The following is a 20,923-nucleotide window of genomic DNA, read 5'->3' on the forward strand; positions in this document are numbered from 1 at the left end:
ACTGGATTCAGCCTGGCAGCTCATGAACCAACCACTTGCTAGCCCAATATAATTTCATTCTTTTTTATACGGATTGTGGTTTCAATTCCCGGCCTTAATTTTGCAAGGTTCGATTACTGGTGCAGATATGTCTCTTAGTCTAAATGTGTACTAATTGTCTCTTAGTCTTCGGAGGAGTGGAGCAAAGGAAAATAAGGGCCAGTTCTCTCGCTATCACGAGAAGATGGCCTGCGTAGTAGCGTACTGTGGACGCACGCGCCTTTCGCCCCGCCCCCCATTCGTGTCTCGGTCTCGCTCTCGGGTCTCGCTCTCGGGAGCAGAAGCAGAGCAGCAGGGGCCAAAAACCCCACCCAACCCCTTTTCCCTTCCGGCCATCGCCGCGGCCGGCCCTCGTCTCCTCCCCCAATGCCGCCTCCGCCTCCGCCTCTCGCTCAGGAGATGCCCCGCCCGGCCGCCGCCGCCGCCCGGGAGGACCACGCGACCATGGTAAGGACCTCGTCCTCGCCATCCCCTCGTCGCGATCACCCAGCGGCGTTCTTGCGCCCCCCTCCCCCCCCCTTCGCATCCTCTCGAGCATCCTGCGAAATCGGCGCCCGGGAGCGGCGGATTTCGCCGTCCCGGCTGTTGGTTAGGGCATGATTTCGCGTCGTGTTTTCTTTTGTGAGAAAAAAGGGGGCGGATTTCGACTACAGCGCCTTTCATGTATGCTCCTCAACCCGATTCGGCCCCGGAGGTTGCTCGATGTTGTTGCGGTTCTTGTAAAATTGGGGGTTTGGAGGCCTCTAGGCTGACTGGATCTGTCTGACCAAGGGGCATATGCGTTTGAAACGAGCTGTCTTCCAGGGTTCTGTGCAAAAGAATCCGTGAACAAGACTGATAATCTGTGCAATTTCAATACTTGATGATGGTTCTGCTTACCCTGCAGGACGTCGCACGCCCAGCAGCAAGGTGTGAGATATGTGGGAGTGGAGAGAACCAGCACGTTATGTTCAGCTGCATCCAGTGCAACGGCTGTCAACATCGGTATATGCCCTTTTTCTTTACCCTGTTTTGTTGAGCTTTCACCTTGGTTCAGGTGTTGAGCACTCGGAAAGTGTACTGCTTGCCACTCTGCCAAAGTATGCATATATTCCCTTTTTTTCTGTAACCCTGTTTACTTTGTAGTACTTTGTACGTATGAAATGCTTGGATGGAATAAGAGAATTGCAGAGTGTTTGATATCAAACTAGGATGGATTTTGCAATAGAAAACTGATGCAGAGAGCCAAAGATATTGAATTAGACTCAAAGCATTCCTAGATGATCCAAAATTTATTATATCCTTCTTTTGATCTAAGGAAATTGTGTCCAAGTGCACTACCCCCTCCTTCCACAATTATAAGATGTTCTAGCAGTTTCTGATTTGGATGTGTATAAACGCATTTTAGTGTCCTTGTTCACTCATTTCAGTCCATATTGAAATATCCAAAACATCTTATAATTGTGAACGGAGGAAGTATCTTTTACAGCTAGGAACTGAAGCTCATTCGACATGAAAATTCTATCTACCTCTCTGAAAGTTTTTCCTTTTTTTTTTCGTTTTGTAGTTATTGCCTGCTGGTGGTGGAGTTTGAAATGAGATATGACTGGTGTTGCTCTGAATGCAAAAAAAAGGCTAATGGGGACCCAAAACCTATTCAAGGTAAATATAACGATTACAAATATCAGCAATTGTTTCATCCTATTACTAAGTTCTTTCATCAATCTCATTCTTTGAATCATGTAACTAAGTACATTTCCTCTCTAATCATGGTGCAGGTGAAAAAACAGAGTTTCAAAGGCCTGAGAAGGGTCACAGAAATGTGGCCCATCAAATTGGTGTTAAAACACCACAGATATATGAAAATTCTAAAGTGAAGTTCATTCGCTGTGAAGAGGAGGCACTGTTGAGTAGAGAGAGGCCAGCAGTTCATTATACGCGAAGATTTGTCGCGCGACGTAGTCAGGTTAAGCCTGCATCTCCACCAAATCTGAAGTGCTCATCCCCCAGTAGACAGGTTCATCCTGCATCTCCTCCACGTATGAAATGCATATCACCCAGTAGACAGGTCCATCCTGCATCTCCAACTATGAAATGCATATCACCCAGTAGACAGGTCCATCCTGCATCTCCAACTATGAAATGCATATCACCCAGTAGACAGGTTCATCCTGCATCTCCCTCAAGCATGAAACCTTCGTCCAGTATGAAGGGCATACTTCCCAGTAGTCAGGGTCGCCCTCCATCTCCTCAAAGTATGAAACAGTCGTGCAGTATGAAGTGTGTATCTCCCAGTAGGAGTGATGGTCAAGCAGTTTCCTTGAAGCGATGCGCTGTTGCAAGTCAAAACCCGATAAAAGCTGATGATACGAAGAAGAGACAGAAAGTGCAGTCAGGTATTTTCACGCATCTAGTGCCATATCTTTCCTTGTTTAGAACAGCTAGCTGTTGCTTCTGCCTAAAAGTTACAGTTCATGAAGACATTATTTTTGAAAAAACAGGTGCGACGATTCCTACGATTCCACATAATACAAAAGGAGAAGTTACGAGAATTGACCAGCAGCTTCAAGATCAGCCTAAAGAAGAGAAGGTAGCCAATGCAGATGGAGGAAAATGCAACTCCTGGATAGACGATCAACCTACTGGGAAAAGTGCACTCAATGCTTCAGGTGTAATTCGTGATCGCTTGATAGTTAATACTACACTTCTCGATAAAATTAATATTTCACAGAATGATTATTGTTGGCAAGCATTCAAAACCTATCATGTATATATTGTAATTCTTGATTTACACGAAATATATGTATTGATCTTACATCAAATAAAATTTGAGGATTTAAGAGGACTAATCAAATGGTTATGACGGTCTATTTTTGAATTGCTAACAGATTATATTCCATTTCCAAAGTGCTAACAGATGCTGATAGTGGATGTGGATCTGGAACAAAGAGTCTGCACAACAATATAGACATGCCAGTGATCATCAGCTCAAGTGCAGAGTATGCAAGACGCCCTCCACCAGAAGGACATTGCTGGAAGTGAGTATGCTCTCTTTGCGAATTTTTTCATCTCAAGAAGTATGGATCATTTCAACTTGTAATGATCCATTCATGGTTGCTTAATAAAACAAATATGAGGAACTTAGAAATCCAGGGATATTAGAAGGTAAATCTGCTTCTACATGATTCCCATAGTGTTGTTGCTTCAACTTCTCCATCTGTTGTAGATGGTTTAGTATGGGAAAACACAAAATTTGCAGCTCCCGTTTTCATTGATCATTGCTCCAATGACCCGATGATACTGCACTCACTTCATAACTGCAGTGGATCTGCATCTCCCAGGGGTTTATCCATGGCTTTAGTTTTGATTAACCAGAAATTAGCTGATTTTCTACAAAAAAAATTGCTCAAGTAGTATGGGTGTGTTCGGATTCTTGGCTGGGGTATATTAGCTTCCTTAGTAACGATTGGTATTTGGCAAATTGGTAGACGGTAAAAAAATACTTGCTTTGCAGGCTAGGTAACTTTAATCATTCTGTTTTTTTATTCTGATTGTTCGTGATTGATAAAATGGAGTAGGAGTTTCCTGGTTCCAACAGAAAAATATTCTAGATCAATTTCAGAACTGAATCCACTCGAACCTTCTGTGAATAAACATTCACCTTATGGAAAAAATATAAGATACTGTTCTAGCAATAGCCTAAGTGGATTCGATTATTCGGTCCTAGCAAAGTAAGATTAGCAAAAGGTGCAAGAGTGTGTCTGTTTCAGGAGGGAATTAATTCAAAATCTGACAGAATCAGATATTTGTCTATTGGATCTAAATAAAATAAATTAAGATATTTGTCTCTTGGACATTTTGGGTAGTCTAATACTCCCTCCTTTTCGCAATGAGATTCAGTTTTTGGGGAATCGCCATTTCAGGATTTAGGATGCCTGTGTACTGAGGAAACCAAGAATGTTGTTAGTACAATAATTTATGCATGCATATCCACCTCGGAGTGACCACTTGATTCTTGATTGCATGAATTATGTCCCTGTGAACTCCTTACTCCATTATTATGCGACTGTGCCAAGTTGATAATTAAAATGAGGGTACATCTTAATATGCTACCCACAATGTTGGGTTTTCATAATTCAGCTTCATAAGAAAAAGTGCTACTGGTTTCTATGATCAATATGGATTTCAGTTGTCTAAAGTTGTCCATTTTCTAGCATCACACTTTAAATTTTGATATTCTGGTATATCTGATGTAATCAGTGACAACCTTTGTTATGCTCTGACATTCCTTTGCTTTTTAGGGGATGCTTTCTCCTCTCTGATGGAGAAAGTTCTAATCTTGGTGAATTTAAAGCATACTTCCCATCTGTAGTATCACCCAGAGTTTGTGATATCGCCAAGAAGATGCCTAACAATATACAGTTGAAGATATCACCTCGAATGAATTACTGGCCAAAGACCTTTGACGAATTCTGTCCAGTTTATGATGACATTGCCTTGATATTTTTCCCTGCTGAACTTGACTGGTAGGTTTATGATGGTCTCAGTACAAAAAATGGCTTATGTGCTACTGCATATTTGACCTTGTTTATAGCATGCGATTCATATACTTATCGTGCCTTCTTTCCTTTTTATATTTGAAGTTATAACAAAAAGCATCCTCGTCGCTTGGAGGCGTACAACAATTTTGTCATGAAGGCATATATTGATGACATCATGCTGTTGATATATTCCTCGGAAGTGCTTCCACCTGATTCTCAGTGTTAGTGCTCTTACTCTGTATTTGCCTATTTGGATATCTCTGAAAAAGAAAAATACCCATAATATGTTCTTTCTGTTTGATGGGCCCATGTAATTTGTTTTTGCTTATATGCCTGGGTATAAAAATCAAATGCAGTGACTGATTTTTAGTGGTGTGCTAATTTCATACCATGGTAACAGGGATAGACGGAGAGAATTACCTATGGGGAGTTTTTGTGAAGCCGAAGGCAAAGAGCAATCATGCGCACTTAGGTTCAGTTGCTACATGACCTAGTGGTTTCTTTGGGCGTGAACTCATCAGTAAAAGGTACGAGCAAACTGCAAATTATGGTGCTCATGAAAGATTCAGTTAATGCTGTTTTCACACGGTTTTGGCAGCTTTGTTGCTCTCTTTTCTGGTGTCTGCATTATTATTCACAGAACCTGCAATCCTCGTAGAATACTAGAATCTCTTATGTTCGCTTCATTTGTCCTTGTGGCCTAGTAGGCTTGCATGCTCTTAGAATTTAATCACTGTTATCTTTGTAAGCTGGTGAGCTTTTCCCCCCCGGGATTACATGAGTGAACCACCGCGTATTATGAAAAAAAAAAAGAAAAAAAATATAGCTATGTGTAGCAGTGAGCTCGTTTGATAATTCTCATTTTTCAGTTTGATTTGATTCCCTAACAACTTAAAGAAGAATAGCATGATATATCAGCTACTGAGGGGTTTGTGCTGGATATACCATATATCCAATTGGTTGTATGAATAATCGTGTGTGAAACTAGGGTTCTGAATGCGTTTAAACTTTGGACACGCGGCCATTGCTGTGATCTCTGAACGTGCAGTTCAGTTGTCCTATCGTCATGCGAATCATGCCAGATTTTTTTAAATCGTCAAATTAATCCTGTGCTGGGGCAGGCAGTCAATTCGAGGGACGGGTGAGGATGGACTCTCCATCATATGCCACAATGCTCGCATTATGGCACAGAGGCATCGGACTGGTTTAATCCACTCGAGCTCCTTGTTGAAGGAAGCTCAAATGAACCAGCATTGGTAGTTTGTATAGATTGTCATGTCAGTGTAATATGTCATTGTTACTCTGTATGCTTGATTTGCAGTGGCGTATTGCTGCTAAGGCGGGGAAGTGTTACGACTTAGGAAGAAAATCTGTGATGCTAGTGACGTGCTGGAGATGATACAAGTATTATGAGGGTTGTCAATTTAGGAAGAAATGCTCCTCCGATTAGGCTGTTCCCTGCTATGCCAATATGCAGCGACTCTATTTCCCTGTGCATTTCCCTATACAAGTATTTCTAGAGATTCCAGGGGATGCTAAAATTCATATGGAATGTACTGTTTTTATGGGATTCGGTCAAGCAACTGACATAGGAAAAAATCGCAAGGAATTCAATCCCTCAAAATTCCTTTGAATCAAATCTGGCTTGGAGAGGTAAATTTTTCGCAAATTAGAGGGCATTTCTGAAATGGATGAGACGAGAAGCAAGGAACAAACTACTACGCGTTGACACTTGGTGTGCTAGGATTTGAGGACAAGCTGTTAATTGACACTTCATACACTCTAAAAACATTCAGTTAATTACACCTAAAGTACATATTCTTGAACCTTAGACATCAAGAATATGACATCGCTGAATATGAAGTTAGATATTGTTAGCCTATGAGACCACAGTGTGATGTTAGACAGTTAGAGGTAATGTTCCGGATGACTTCGCTGCTGCTCACGTCTAGACCATAAAAAACTTTGTTGCTCCCATGTTTTCCGAAGAATGATCAGTAAGATAAAACTCTTGATGGATGAATTGTGCAGTCGACACGCACGTAGCGAAGGATTGCAAGGTACTAGTGTTATATTTGCGACAAAATTGCTCATCCAGTGTTGCGATGCTCGGTTCTTAAACTCCCTAAGAGCATCTACCGTCGTGTTTGGCAAATCCGACCCCTCAAACACCCACGGACGTGCCCGGGTGCGTCCGCGGGCACTGACCGGTCAAGCTTCAAATTTCACTTCTCACAACCGGACATCTCAATTAGCATACCTCAAATCCATACAAACTCGCGCAACTACGTTACACATCGGCTACTACATTTACAACATGACATCAGACTACCAAAATTTGGCATGTTTGGTTATGATGGAGAAGATCATCCCCGGCTGCCCTTGCCCTTCCGAGCGCAATTGTCGTCCTTCTTGCGGAAATACCGGTCGAAGACGCAGTAGGTATCGAGCCAGATCTGCTCGTCGCCAGAGTTGTCCTCCTTCTCCTCCTTTGGTGGCAGTTCGGTCATGGCACGGACCGCCCGATTCTGCTCTCGGGTGAGGGCACGCGCGTTCCTCCGCTGCCGCTTCTTCACAATGCGGGCGCGGATGGCTCCCTCCTCTGCGGCCGCCCGCGTCGCTACATCAGCCGCCTCCGCCTCCGCTGCCACCATGTCGGCAGCGAGACGGGCCTCGGCGGCCCTTATCCTGTCCTTCCCACGGTGGGCACACCGGTCCCGGTGGTACTCATAGCCCACTCGACAGGCGATGGGGAAGGAGAGATTTTACGGCTGCCGGGACTGTGATGGTCTAGCCCCAGAGGATCTGAGGGCCCGTTGAGTCGATGCTATGGTGTCGCGCCGGATAGATCCTGCCGTCGGCCAGGCGATGTCCTTCCGGGAGCGGCGAAGTACAATCCGAACGGCCATTGCGTCCTCCATCCCGCACAGATGACACCCCAGCCGACGGATCCGGACTAGTCGGAGTCAGATCCGCTGCCCGCCATGCTGGAGACGGCTGGAGATTGCCAGAGGTGAGCTTGGGTGGCGGAGGGGAGTGGTTAGAGTTTGGTTCGACGAGCGAATGGGGAGGAATATATGCGGGGTCGAGTGGGCCAGCGTGGGCCGGGTCCGTCGTGGCGGACGCGCCCGGGCGCCCCCTGTCCGTCCCATATTTGGACCGGATATGAGGGGTGTCGGTCAGCCACGACGTTTGAGACGCCCGTTTGGGTCGATTTTTCATGACCGGTTAGTGATTGGGCCGTCCGCCCGGGCGTATTGGGTGGCTTTGGGGCGTCCGACTGTAGATGCTCTAAGCCCAATGCTTTTGTTTCGAGAGTAGGTGCATAAGAGACTTATTTTTGCTCAGCTTCCCGATTGCGTTGTGAAGGATCATTTGGCACTGACACAGACTCCTATTGCTCGTGTTCAGGTCAACGGTATGATGGTTCCGACTGGTATCATTGAGAGTCAGATAGCCAGGAGATGCCTGGTTCAGAACCAATGGAAGTGGGAGGTTATACAACATGGGCCAGATACCTACATGGTTAGCTTTCCTTCCTTTGAGGATTTCGTTAGGGCTGGCGGTACTCAGATGAATGTGACATCGGTTAATGCTCAAATGTCTCAGGAAATCCCACATAAGTTGGAAATTAAGCATCTTTGGCTTCATGTTGAGGGTGTTCCCCGTAGAGTTCGTCATTTTTGGGGTCTGTGGGCAGTGGTACTTTTATGGGCAAGACCTTGGACATTGATCTCATCAGCTTGAGACGTTGTGGGGTTGTCCATATTCTAGTGGCCATGACGAACACTCAGATTTTGTCATTGCCAGTCTGAAGGGCCGCAAGCAAGTGAGTGTCATTGCTTTCTTGTAGGAGGAGGATCAAAACTCTATTAAGGTGGGATTTACAGATAGTTTCATGGATTTTAAGGGGTAAGGGAAGGCGGCACCAGGTTTTAAGTTGTGATCAAGTTCTTCCAAGAGCAACAACCAATGACAACACATGATTTCAAAGTAGGTAGGTCGTGTCCCATGGTTTTTGGAGAACAAGAAGGTAGCTTGGCCAGAAGGACCATATGTTCTCAAACCAGAAAAGTGCGCCATGAGGATTCAAAATTTTAACAGTAATTAGTAGTGGCACCTGGCTGGAAAGAAGTTGAGTCAGCACACGATGGCTGAATTGAATTTGGAAACAACGGATCCCAGGCAACGTTAGTGCAAATGATCAATTTTTAGGACCCTATTAGCTGACGAACGTTTGCTGGGGGATGGAAATTGTGAATGTTTTTCATGAGAAGTTTAGTTGTAGGGGCGTGGTGACGAAGTCGATTCAGGCGAATCTCGGGTAGCCTATGTGAGATGGTAACAAGGATATGAGGTTTTACCTTGGTTCGTGCTCTCTCTCAAAGAGATAACACCCTATGCCATGCTTGTGTTTGTATTTGTTTGGGTTGAAGTAGAAAGTACAGGTTGATCTACCACGAGATTGTTCTATGTTGAGATGTTGAATCCTCCATTGACTAGCCCAACCCTGGTTTATATAAGTTACCAGAAGCCTAGAATAATAGGAGTCCTAGTCGGCTACGTCGGTGGAGAGGAGTCCTTGTCTTGAACGACAAGGCTTCTGGAATCTTCCTTGTATGTGTCATGGGCCGCCCAAAATGGCCCCGGATGGAACCAACCTAGGGGTCCTCAGCCTGGCCCACCAGACTGGGAGTCAACATGGTGAGAGGCCCCCTAGCTGGGATACTGTCAGTAGCCCCTTGAAACACGTCTTCAAGCTGGTAGCACCTCAGCTTATCTAAGTTGCTCGTCGTCTTCGGTCGCCGCTCTTGAAACTAGTTCAATGAGAACCTTCCCCAATCAATGTCTTGTTTTAGCCAAGCTTTGATGTCGGACTACATCCAAGGTGACGTAGACCACCTCGGTCTTGAAAATGTTGAAGGAGTTTAGCCGAGATGCATGCAGAAAAAAATCTCCTATGCAGCCAGCTGCTCACAACAGGCCTCCATGTCGGACTGCTTCCGAAGTGGCACACGCCACCTGTTCTTGAGTTTTTCAATGTAGATGGACGACCTCCGTGGAATTTTTTCTTCCGCCAAGACGGTTTTCGCGAGTCAATTTTTCATGGAACTTTTTCTGATTGGTGCAATTTATTCTCTGCCAAGATATATAGCCAATATCCCTCAAGACATGTGTCGGCTCAAAATTCAGTATGCACCTAAAAAGGATAAAACCGCTAATCCCAGTAGCCCTCGAGACCCAGGTCGATTTGCCAAATCGGTCTGGGGATCGAATTATCGTTTTGTAGCATATTTTTAGGGGAAAACGTGGTGTGCAATAGCCCCCGAGACTCAGGTCGAGCGCGAGCGGCCGACCTGAGGATCGAAACTCCTCGAAAACTTTATAGCCCTTTGAAATTCCTGCATTGAATTGTCAATGTAGTAGCCCCCCGAGACTCGGGTATGGAAACTTGGCCAACCCGTGGATCGCATCTCCACGGGAGCTAGCTCCAACCGATAACCGACGTTTACGCTTCATCATCACCGAGTTGCAACTCGATAGAGTAGATGCCAAACTGCGGGTCAGAAAAAAAATCTTTCCCAAGCAAAATTACAATGCACTACAGCTCGACCAAGAAGATGTGATGCCTCTTGGAAAAAAAATGATACAATAAAAAATTCTTTCCCAAGCAGAATTACAATGCACTACAGCTCGACCAAGAAGATGTGATGCCTCTTGGAAAAAAATGATACAATAGGTTAGAAGTGTCAAGAGCTCGAAAAAACCAAAAAACTTACGTAAAAACTTTACATTTGAATTAAGTCAAGTTTTTTAGTGCCAATTGAGTTGGTCTTATAATTTAGTTTGTGCTTCCATCGTGCTTTGATATGATACTTTGCTTCGAGCGGACCAGCCTTCGGCTTCAACCTCCTTGCCCCGAAGGCACATGCGGAGTGCTTCTCATGCCTTTTTAGGAAAATTAAAATAGGCAAACTAAATGCAAATGGCACAAAGAGATGCCATGCTATTGACCGAGTACTCGAGCCGAAAAAACAAAGTAGTAGAAAAAGTCTTCAGGACGACTTAGGAAGAAAACACTTAGATTAAAAATGGCAAATATTAAATTAAGAGCCCCCAAGTCTGGCGGGGCTTGGGTAAAGAAAGTGATTTAGAAGGATAAAAATGAACATCATTTTTATTCTACACAACTATAATGCATGGTCGAAACAACAACAACAACAACAACAACGACAACAACAACAACAACAAAGCCTTTAGTCCCAAACAAGTTGGGGTAGGCTAGAGGTGAAACCCATGCACAACTATAATGCCTTGTCGAAGCAAACAAAAATTGAAGATTGAAAAATTTAAGCATGAAAGAGACTTAGCTGATTTATGCTCCTAGTGTTGATGACGTTGTCTGGGATTGCGGTGGACGACGTACAATCCCCCAAGATGGTTCGATGTGACGGAGCGAGGTACTCAGCTCACCGGAGTGTTGACATAGCACGGTCGATGTGGTGATGCGAAGCCCCCGATCTAGCTGCGTGACGAGGTAGGTCGGCAGATTAACGCCGGAGTCCCCGAAGCAGGTCGATGAAGCGATGGCAAAGCCCCCAGACCAGACGAGGTGGCAGGGCAAGTCGGTAAGGGGATGCACAACCCCCACGTTAGTGAACGTGACGGAGCAGGTCGGAATGGTGCACGCGGGCTTGATGAAGTGACGACACTGCGGTCCACACGCGGGTCGGAATTCATGACGCAATCGATGTCGGCTTATGTCAGCACGACGATGTCGGCGCGCCCGACCTGCGCAATTCGTGGCGAGACGATGTGCTCTTTTAGCATTGCCGAACTCCTGGTCGGCTAATCGAGGTGACGATGCGCAGATGCTAGTGAAGGTCGGCATCCGCGGAGCAAACGAGGTTGGACCCGTGTGATGGTGAAGAGCACCTCGGAAAAGGCTCAAAATTTGCAGGCATGTATTTAAAAACAAAACACAATACCCAAAAAAACATTTCCTCCAAAAAAGACTTCCGATAGCCCGTTCATGAAAAAAGATGAACTAGGGTGGAAATTGTTTTCGCGCAGAAAACAGATTCGATAATTGATGCACTCCTTGCCCCCCCCCCCCCCCCCCCCGAGTTTGCGTCATCGGATCGACCTCAAATTTTGTGGGGTTTTCAATATGACAATTACACATGATCTGGACGATTGAATCTTCCAAATGATATCGGATTTGGCTGTTGGATCCATTCTTCCGAACTCGCTCGAATTTCCATCCAGATCCGGCAGGGCCTCAATATATCGGCGATTGATGGAGATTCCGCTGCTGGATCGCGATGAAATTTTACAGGGTTGTTGTAGACTGAAGTCCACATAGTCCCACCAAAGGAATCATCAAAAGGAGGGTCAAGGAGACGGGGATGGCGAAAACTTTGTCGTCCAGAATATTCTACACGGTCACGCGAGGGCAAAGTTGACATTGAGCCCCCGAGCTCCATGGACTAATGTTTCCATGATCTCGGTTGAGGTCGAAGTTGATGTCAAAGATACCCATCAATCTCTGACAGATCTGGAATAATACGTAGTCCTCGACCTGGCCGAGGTGACTTGTTGAGTTGGCAACGAACGTGGTCACACCGAAGATGAACATTTGACAAGGCACAAAGATTGTGATGGCCGTGATTTCCTTGTTTGATCTTGATCCCCGTCAGATCATTATGATTACGATGGGACACCAATGACAGAGTCAATTCGGACGAATCTCGGATAAGGGGGTCCCGAGCTAGTAGCCTAGACGCAATGGTAACAAGGACACAAGGTTTTACCAAGGTTTTGGCTCTCTAGTAGAGATAACACCATATGTATTGCTTGTGTTTGTATTGATTTGGGATGGAGTACAAAGTACATGTTGATCTACCATGAGATTGTTCTATGTTGAGATGTCTAATCCTCTATTAGCTAGCCCAACCCCAGTTTATATAAATTAGCGAAGACCTAGGATAACACGAGTTCTAGTCAGCTACGTAGGTGGAGAGAAGTCCTTATCTTGAATGACAAGGCATCTGGAATCTTCCTTGTATGCGTCATGGTCCATCCAAAGTGGCCTTGGATGGAACCGACCTCGGGGTCCTCAGCCCGGCCCACTAAACTAGCAGTCGTCATGGTGAGAGGCCCCCTAAGCGATACACCGTCAGCTGGAAATTTCTTCAGACTGGCATGGCAATTTTGCGGTAAAGAAGGCAGTTTTTTAAAAACTACCATCATCTGATGTCGATCAAACGCTTGCGAGTGCATTCACTGGGAGATCCTTCCTAGCTAACATTTGCCTGTTAGCATTACTGACTTTTAAGTGTTTGATTTCTTTTAACGAACAAGGTGTATTTCTGACCCACAAGTGCTAACTCAAGAAGGGCCAAATTGTCCATGCACCCACTTAGCTTAAAAGCACCCATGATAATCCATGGTGCATTTGTCGAATGTGAGAAGGACGCAATCTCATCAGGAAAGGATGCTTTGGGGCATGGTAAGTGGGTGTGTACACATTCGTGGAATGCAACAGCAAAAACAATTTGTAATTTGGACACGCGGTCCATGCAATATTTTATTTTGAGAAAATGGATCTAGAAAAAAGAAGGGATAATGATTTTCATGCCCTTAGTTGGATGCCACCCGACTAATTTGCCCCCAGGATCAAACAAACATTGGCCTTACCCAAGCCACTTTGCTTCTCTTATGTTTTTGCTCTTTCGACACGTTCCGTCTGGTCAAAGGCTTTGTCTGTAAACGTGACATTTATTTAGACAAGTTTACCCCTACCTTTTGCCCATCATTTGAAAAAAAAATCACTTACTCATGGGACCTACCCAAATAAAAAAGGAAGATACCCTCTCTCTGTCTTCTATGTGGGATCCATAGGCTTGTCTAAACATCTATCTCACAACGTTGTGCCCAACTAATAGTGTGTGGCTGCAAATCTCCATGACATCGCCCTGTAGGACGACTCCACAAAGGGAGGGAGGTGCACGACATGGAGAGCGGTGGACCTCAGGCGAAGGCACAGTACTCGGCCTAGCGCGACGACATTCCAAGTCAATGAGGAGCAGCGAAGCGATCATGGCCTCTGGCGTGTGACGTGCTACACAACGGCGCCCTTCGGCATGACTGACCACGACTACACAGGCACGCGTGACATGGCGTCAACCTCTAGACATGGCTACTTGCAGGACGCGCGCGATGCGCATCCCCATGGTGAGACCGCAACAACCGACGACGTGGCTCTACCTGGCCAATGTCCACCCCTCGCCACAAGAGCTTGTCTACAAGAGCTGCCATGCCACGATGAGCTCCTTTGCCAAAGGAATTGCCCACAGTCGCCCCAAAATCGAGCGCATCAAGCTAGTTTTCGCCGACTCCGATCCTGTCATAGTCGTGCTCTGATACCCTTTTTTCGACGATCCCTCCTCCTCCAATATGATCTCTGGACGATGTGTTGAGGTGCTTAAGCCGCCAACATCCTCCCCTTCGTAGCTTGTGGCCCACGTCCTAGATCAACTGCCATTACGCCCATCCACCCTTCCCATTAGATGTGCTCCTCCTGCTGGCCACCGACGCGGCTGGTGCAACCACAACATGGCCACGTCCCGGCGAGGACGCAATCCCCTCCCTCCTCTCCAACGCATCCCATGTCGGTACTATTACATTTTTCACGTATAAGGATTGCTTTCTAGCACAAGTTACCACAATTAGTTTTCCAAAATTTTCTAGATTCAACCGGATCTAGTCCGACACCCTCATCATAGACCAAATATCTGCTAGCCAAAAAATAATTATATTACTTTTAATGGATTCTATTAATTTCTTATACTGTTAGCGGTTTTGATTTCTTAAATTTTCTAGTTCGACCATGGTAAAAAGAATCTCAAGTATTTAAGGGAGATACACCGTCATCCCTCAAAAAAAAAGGGAGATACACCGTCATATCGTATCGGTGGTACTTCCGTGGCATGAGAAGAAAATGCTCAGCTTAAGTTCGGTCTTTGTGCTAGGTCTCTGGCCCTTTTAGGCATATGTGGCTGAAGAAAATTAACTGGTCTTTGAGCCCGTTCGTTGGCTGGGTCAACCTCCCCGAGCAGGAGGCACGGCTATGTGCCGCTCGTAACGATACCTAATGCAGGCTCACTTGTAGAGAGCCGTTGCGGGCCGGCCTAGTAAGAAAGTGGCCACGTCAGGCTGACGTCGCCCATGTCTTTTAAGTTTTTTACATTTTTTGTTTTATTTTTTATCTTAATATTATTTATATTTCAAATAACACTTTACATGGAAAAATGTTAATCATGCATTTGAAAATATTAAACCTGTATAGAAAAATGTTAATCATGTGTATGAAAATGTTTCTGACATTTTAAAACGGTCACGTGTTTAAGAAATATTAGTGGCATTTAAAATATGTTTATACAATATAAAAACTATGTCTGCATAACTAAAAAATGTTATTACATTTAGAAAAAATCTAATTTACATTAAGAAAATTTTCAGGAGTTTCAAAAGAGTGTTTGTGAAATTTTGAATAAAGTTTATACAATGTAAAAATGTTTATGTAATGCAAAAACATGTTTCATACCGGTAAAAAAAATGTACTTGACATTTTAAAGAAGTTTTTAAATATTCGTGACATAAAAAATTTATATAATATAAATAATAGCCTATAGGTTGACAAATGTTGGGTTCCATTACAAAAGTGTATGTCACATTTTAATAATATATTCAATTGTGTCCAAAAAATTTCTGTAATATATTTTTGAAATTTGTAGACAATGTAAAAATGTTCGTGTAGTATAAAAATGGTCTATGGTTGATAAAAAATTGTACAACATGTATTCGGCAAATGTTACCATGTATTCAAAAAAGTGCTCAAAAATATCTATTTTGAAAATAATTATATCATATATTTGAAAATTGTCCAAACTGTGTAAGAAAATGTTTCATACGTGTGCTACAAATGTACATTATGTAATGAGAATAAATAGACATAGGAAAGGCTCCCGTTTTGGGTTGTGGGGCGCGTACTCTTGCCACCATATCACGAACTCAGCTAATTTCATGTGGTTCCTAGTGTGTAGTTTGTTTCTAAAAAAATACTAGTACATTTTTCGCATATAATGATTGCTTTCTAGCAGATGTTACCACAATTAGCTTTTTATTTTTTTTCTAGATTCAACCGGATCTAGTCTCATTCTTTTTCTTCACATTTTGGTTCTATTTTTCGTTTAGCTTTTTTACTATTTTTTATATTTCGGAAAATTCTAAATATGTATATTACAAAAACACTTTACATAAATTTTGAAAAATGCCAATCATGTATTTAAAAATGTTAAACATGCACTGAAAAATGTTAATCATGTTTAGGAAACATGTTTGTAACATTTAATAATTCTTGCGCGCTTAAAAAATGTAAGTGACATTAAAACAATTTTTATATAATGTAAATAAAATTTCCTTGTAATTCATAAAAATGGTTTGTACATTCAAAAAATGGAAGTTACATTTAGAAAATTTTCCCGGGATTCAAAAATATGTTTGTGACATTCTCAGTAAACTGTATACAATGTAAAAAAAGTTAGGGTAATGTAAAAAATCTATTTTGTACCACTAAAGTTAATGTACATGATATTTTTCAAAAAATTGCAATGTTCATGATTTTTTTAAGCAATTGATTTCCACTACAAGAGTAACGCTACATTTTAAAGAAATATTCAAGTGTGTCCAGAAAATGTATGTACATTTATTTGGAAAAAATGCTTATCCTTGTTAAAATGATGTACAATGTGTATTTGAAAAATGTTACTGTGTATTAAAAAAGAGCTGAAAATATATATTTTTTAAAATGTACATCATGTGTTTGAAAACTGTTCAAAGTGTATCAAAAAGTATTCCACACATACCCTACAATGGACTGAGAGAAAATAAACGTATGTTTAAAAAAGGGAAGCTGATTAAAACCAACAACGAAACAAAAAAGAGCAACGAAAACCAAAGAGTATGAAGAAAAAAAACAGAAATAACGGAGGAAGAAAAGGCCAAAGAAAACCAGTGAAAAAGGAAAAAAAAAGAATTGGCGGACATGCACTATATCACTTGTTATCACCCGAGGAAATATGAGGTTTCCTTTGCAAAGGTACCTCTTAAGTAATAATTTTGCTCTTGCGTTCCTAACTCATCATGAATTCCAGCAGCAGCAATCGATATGACAACCACACTATGTTAGTCTGTTGCTTGGTGTTGAGTATTATGATTTTTAGAAAGTATTGAATAGAGTAGGATTTATTGCTGCTTGTCTTGTACTTTAAATTGATTATTCTACTTCTATATATATGTCGAGGAGGCTTAAGCAATAAACATCAATTCCATCAAACCCTCTCTATCCCTTCTAACATGGTATCATCCTAATCAATCCAACCCTAACCGTCACCCACCGCTTCTGCCCCGTGCGCCGCCCCGGGGTGGTCGGCCTCCATGACCGCCACTGAGGGCCGCACCGCCATACTTAGGGTTCGTCCGCCGGTCGTGTTAACCAATTCCCCTAGAGTCTTTTTCTCGATCTTTTGATCTGAGTTTTCTTTCTGTCGCCGATCGTATTGATAGGTGTTTAATCTTTGGTTTTCTGACCTAAGATCGGTTTTGTGTTGTCCGTCGCCGCCACCAACACTCACGCGCCTCTACTTCAACACCGGCACGACCACCCGGCCTCCTCCCCGACCCGGCGGCCTCGTGCGATGCGGCGGCCCATCCTGGCCATTGTTCGCGCGTCTGCCCACCCGTCGCTCTGCGCCGACCGTCGTCACCCGCGGCTGATCAGGATCCTGCATCACCTCACCTCCACCCCGCTCGGCTGCATCTCTTCGCCGGCCCTGGCGCCGCGCCGCACATGATGCGTGGACCGTCTGCATTGCGATGTGCAGCTTGCGCCCCTCTCAGGCGTGGGCCGCATGCACGCACTGGCTATTCGCGCATCCCTCGCATGTAGCCTCGGTGGCTCAACCACCTCATCACAGACCGACGACCCTGACCTTGTGAGCGACCAGATTGATCACCTCGTCCCCGCTCCGCTCCATCCGCGTCGCTCGACCGACCTAGCTAGTCGCTTGCACGCGCCTCCGCATGTCCCATGAAGATCGTCCCCGATTTCAGCGCATCCCTCCACCAATTGAGCAGCGGGCTGCCGCTACGTCGCCCAGTCGGTCCACAACACCGCCGCCTTGTGTTTTTTCCCGCGGTTGCACTGACTTGCGTGTCGCCACTACATCGCCCCTTCCGGCCGTAGTGTTGCGACACGTGGTCCACGCCGCCTCCCCGAGGCTGTCCCCGCGGTTGAACGGACCCGTGCTCCGCCCCTGCGCTGCCCCATCAGACCGTAGCGCCGTAGCGCGCGGTCTCCGCCGCCGCTCATAAGTGTTTCCATCGTCGCCCCGACCCGCCTGTTGCTGTTGCATCACCCCTTTGGGCCGTAGCGCCGCGGCCCGTGGTCCACTCCGCTATCCCCGCATGTCGACTTCCCGTGGTATGCGCCGCGCCGCCTAGTCATGTTGTCAGGTTCCTTGCCTACTTAGAGAACCGCCACCGCGCTCCTAACCTACTCATCGCCGCTCACGTCAGGCCACCGTTGCCGCTCTTCTTCATCTGCCACCACTGCTACCCCCGTAACAGCCATCGCCCGTCCACGCCCTTCGTCTTCGTCCAAAACCAGCCCGTTGCCAGCGTCGCCGTCATCTTCCTTGACCACTTCATCTACTCCGACCACCGTTGGTGACATCGGTGCCACGCTGATTGGCGCCACAACCGTCGTCATGTCTCCTTCTCTGCTGGCCCCACCGACTCCTCGACATGACGTACAGCTCGTGCAGGTCCCTCGTCTATGCATGCCTGGTGTTGGCAACACCGATGCATGCCATCATCTACGACATGTCCCCAGGTTTGGCAAACCCTGCGCGACGCCTCATCAACAACGTCTTCTTCTCGCCACACCACTACTTTGACAACACTGCGCCCATGACTAAGTCGGCGCCTCCTCGCGCCCGTGGCTCCACGGTGACTTCCTCTACGCCGACTACCCCGACTCGACATCGACCACAACATTCTTCGCATGGCTACACCACCCTACGCTCTCAGCTACATCGACATCGGCACAAAGGGCTACCACCTTGCTTGAGCAACCTCGTCGGTTTCCACTCCAGCCACAATTTCCATGATGCATCGACCGTTACGACTATGGGGGGATGTCTGTCGGCTTACCTTCAGATTCTTCTCCGATCTCACTATCTCTGTCGCTACCATTGTGACTGCGCGGGGGGGGGGGGGGGGGGGTGTCGGTGTCAAAACCGTCGGATCTCGGGTAGGGGGTCTGATACGTCTCTGTCGTATCTATAATTTTTTATTGTTCCATGCCAATATTATTCAGCTTTCATATACTTTTGGCAACTTTTTATATTATTTTTGGGACTAACATATTGATCCAGTGCCCAGTGACAATTCCTGTCTGTTGCATGTTTTATGTTTCACAACAATCCCATATCAAACGGAGTCCAAATGGGATAAAAACGGACGAAAAATTATTTTGAAATATTTGTGATTTTTGGGAAGTAAAATCAACGCGAGACGGTGCCGGAGGTGGCCACAAGACAGGGGCCCATGCCCACTCCAGGTGGGCGCGCCCCCCACCCTTGTGGGCCCCTCGTAAGGCGGTTGATGCCCTTATTTGGCCGCAAGAAAGCTAATTTTTGGAAAAAGATCTGGGCGAAGGTTTCAATCCAATCGGAGTTACGGATCTCCAGATATAAAAGAAACGGCGCTAGGGCTGAATGCGAGAACGCAGAAACAGAGAGAGACAGATAGATAGATCCAATCTCGAAGGGGCTCTCGCCCCTCCCACGCCATGGGAGCCAAGTACCAGAGGGCAAACCCTTCTCCCATCTAGGGAGAAGGTCAAGGAAGAAGAAGAAGAAGGGGGGCTCTCTCCCCCTTGCTTCCGATGGTGCCGGAACACCGCCGGGGGCCATCATCATCACCGCGATCTTCACCAACATCTCAATCACCTTCCCCCATCTATATTCAGCGATCCACTCTCCCGCAACCCGTTGTACCCTCTACTTGAACATGGTGCTTTATGCTTTATATTATTATCCAATGATGTGTTGCCATCCTATGATGTCTGAGTATATTTTCATTGTCCTATCGGTGATTGATGAATTGCTATGATTGGTTTGAGTTGCATGTTTTATTATTGGTGCTGTCCTATGGTGCTCTCCGTGTTGCGCAATCGTGAGGGATTCCCGCTGTAGGGTTTGCAATATGTTCATGATTTGCTTATGGTGGGTGGCATGAGTGACAGAAGCACATACCCGAGTAAGTAGGTTGTTTGCGTATGGGATAAAGGGGACTTGATACTTCAATGCTATGGTTGGGTTTTACCTTAATGATCTTTAGTAGTTGCGGATGCTTGCTAGAGTTCCAATCATAAGTGCATATGATCCAATAAAAGAAAGTATGTTAGCTTATGCCTCTCCCTCAAATAGAATTGCAATAGTGCTTACTGGTCTAGTAACATAGTCAATTGCTTAGGGACAATTTCACAACTCCTACCACCACTTTTCCACACTCGCTATTTTTACTTTGTTGCATCTTTATCTAAACAGCCCCTACTTTTTATTTACGTGTTCTTTGTTTTCTTGCAAACATATCCAACAACGCCTACAAAGTACTTCTAGTTTCATACTTGTTCTAGGTAAAGCGAACGTCAAGCGTGCGTAGGGTTGTATTGGTGGTCGATAGAACTTGAGGGAATATTTATTCTACCTTTAGATCCTCGTTGGGTTCGACACTCTTACTTATCGAAAACTGTTGCGATCCCCTATACTTGTGGGTTATCAAGACCTTTTTCTGGCGCCGTTGCCGGGGAGTCATAGCGTGGGGTGAATATTCTCGTGTGTGCTTGTTTGCTTTATCACTAAGTAATTTTTATTTGCTGTTCTTAGTTGTTTTCTATCTTTAGTTATGGGTAGGAAACGCAAAATACCAAAAAAAATAGTTGTACCTACTACACCAATGGTTGAAGAACCACTAAAAATCCATCACACTCCTGAAGCTTTTTACTTGGATCGTCTTTGATCCCTTTGTGCTCGTGCTGAAACCCCAACTAGCTTAGTTGAGGGAAAATCTTTAGATGAGCATGCTTGTTATGTGCGACACCGTATATCTGAAAAAGGGAAACTTTTACTGGATCAAATTCATCGTTTGCAATGCTATGCTTGGACTTTATGTGAAATATATGATGTTACTTGTTCTGAAAACCCTAAGAAACACCTTCCCTACCAATGTGAGTT

The 20,923-nt window shown here is 44.9% G+C and overlaps 1 protein-coding gene across 6 annotated transcripts; it reads left to right on the forward strand.

Annotated features, from left to right (window-relative positions):
* The first annotated feature begins 214 nt into the window (after positions 1-214).
* LOC123114078 (uncharacterized) lies at positions 215-8,748 on the forward strand. Of its 6 annotated transcripts, XR_006456392.1 has the most exons (11): positions 224-486; positions 926-1,023; positions 1,586-1,680; positions 1,797-2,414; positions 2,520-2,687; positions 2,927-3,056; positions 4,320-4,544; positions 4,662-4,780; positions 4,960-5,086; positions 7,971-8,084; positions 8,169-8,748. XR_006456392.1 is itself a non-coding variant. In XM_044535444.1 (10 exons), the coding sequence occupies exons 1-9, from the start codon at positions 406-408 to the stop codon at positions 5,046-5,048; spliced, it is 1,614 nt and encodes a 537-aa protein (XP_044391379.1). In that variant the 5' UTR covers positions 215-405; the 3' UTR covers positions 5,049-5,086; positions 5,681-6,217. The 6 variants fall into 6 exon arrangements, 5 of the variants coding, with proteins under 5 accessions (XP_044391379.1, XP_044391377.1, XP_044391376.1 ...); XM_044535444.1 differs by lacking the exons at positions 7,971-8,084; positions 8,169-8,748 and adding an exon at positions 5,681-6,217 and having other exon boundaries at positions 215-486; positions 2,936-3,056; XM_044535442.1 differs by having other exon boundaries at positions 7,971-8,748.
* Positions 8,749-20,923: the final 12,175 nt, after the last annotated feature.

Source organism: Triticum aestivum, chromosome 5B, assembly GCF_018294505.1.
Source record: "Triticum aestivum cultivar Chinese Spring chromosome 5B, IWGSC CS RefSeq v2.1, whole genome shotgun sequence".
In the NCBI taxonomy this organism is placed as follows: domain Eukaryota; kingdom Viridiplantae; phylum Streptophyta; class Magnoliopsida; order Poales; family Poaceae; genus Triticum; species Triticum aestivum.

What these genes read in the sequence shown, in the direction of transcription:
- LOC123114078 (XM_044535442.1), top strand. Translation starts at nt 406, where the DNA reads ATGCCGCCTCCGCCTCCGCCTCTCGCTCAGGAGATGCCCCGCCCGGCC. An exon ending in GGGAGGACCACGCGACCATG is followed by an intron (nt 487 to 925) that starts GTAAGGACCTCG and finishes CTTACCCTGCAG; the next exon opens with GACGTCGCACGCCCAGCAGC. An exon ending in GGACCCAAAACCTATTCAAG is followed by an intron (nt 1,681 to 1,796) that starts GTAAATATAACG and finishes ATCATGGTGCAG; the next exon opens with GTGAAAAAACAGAGTTTCAA.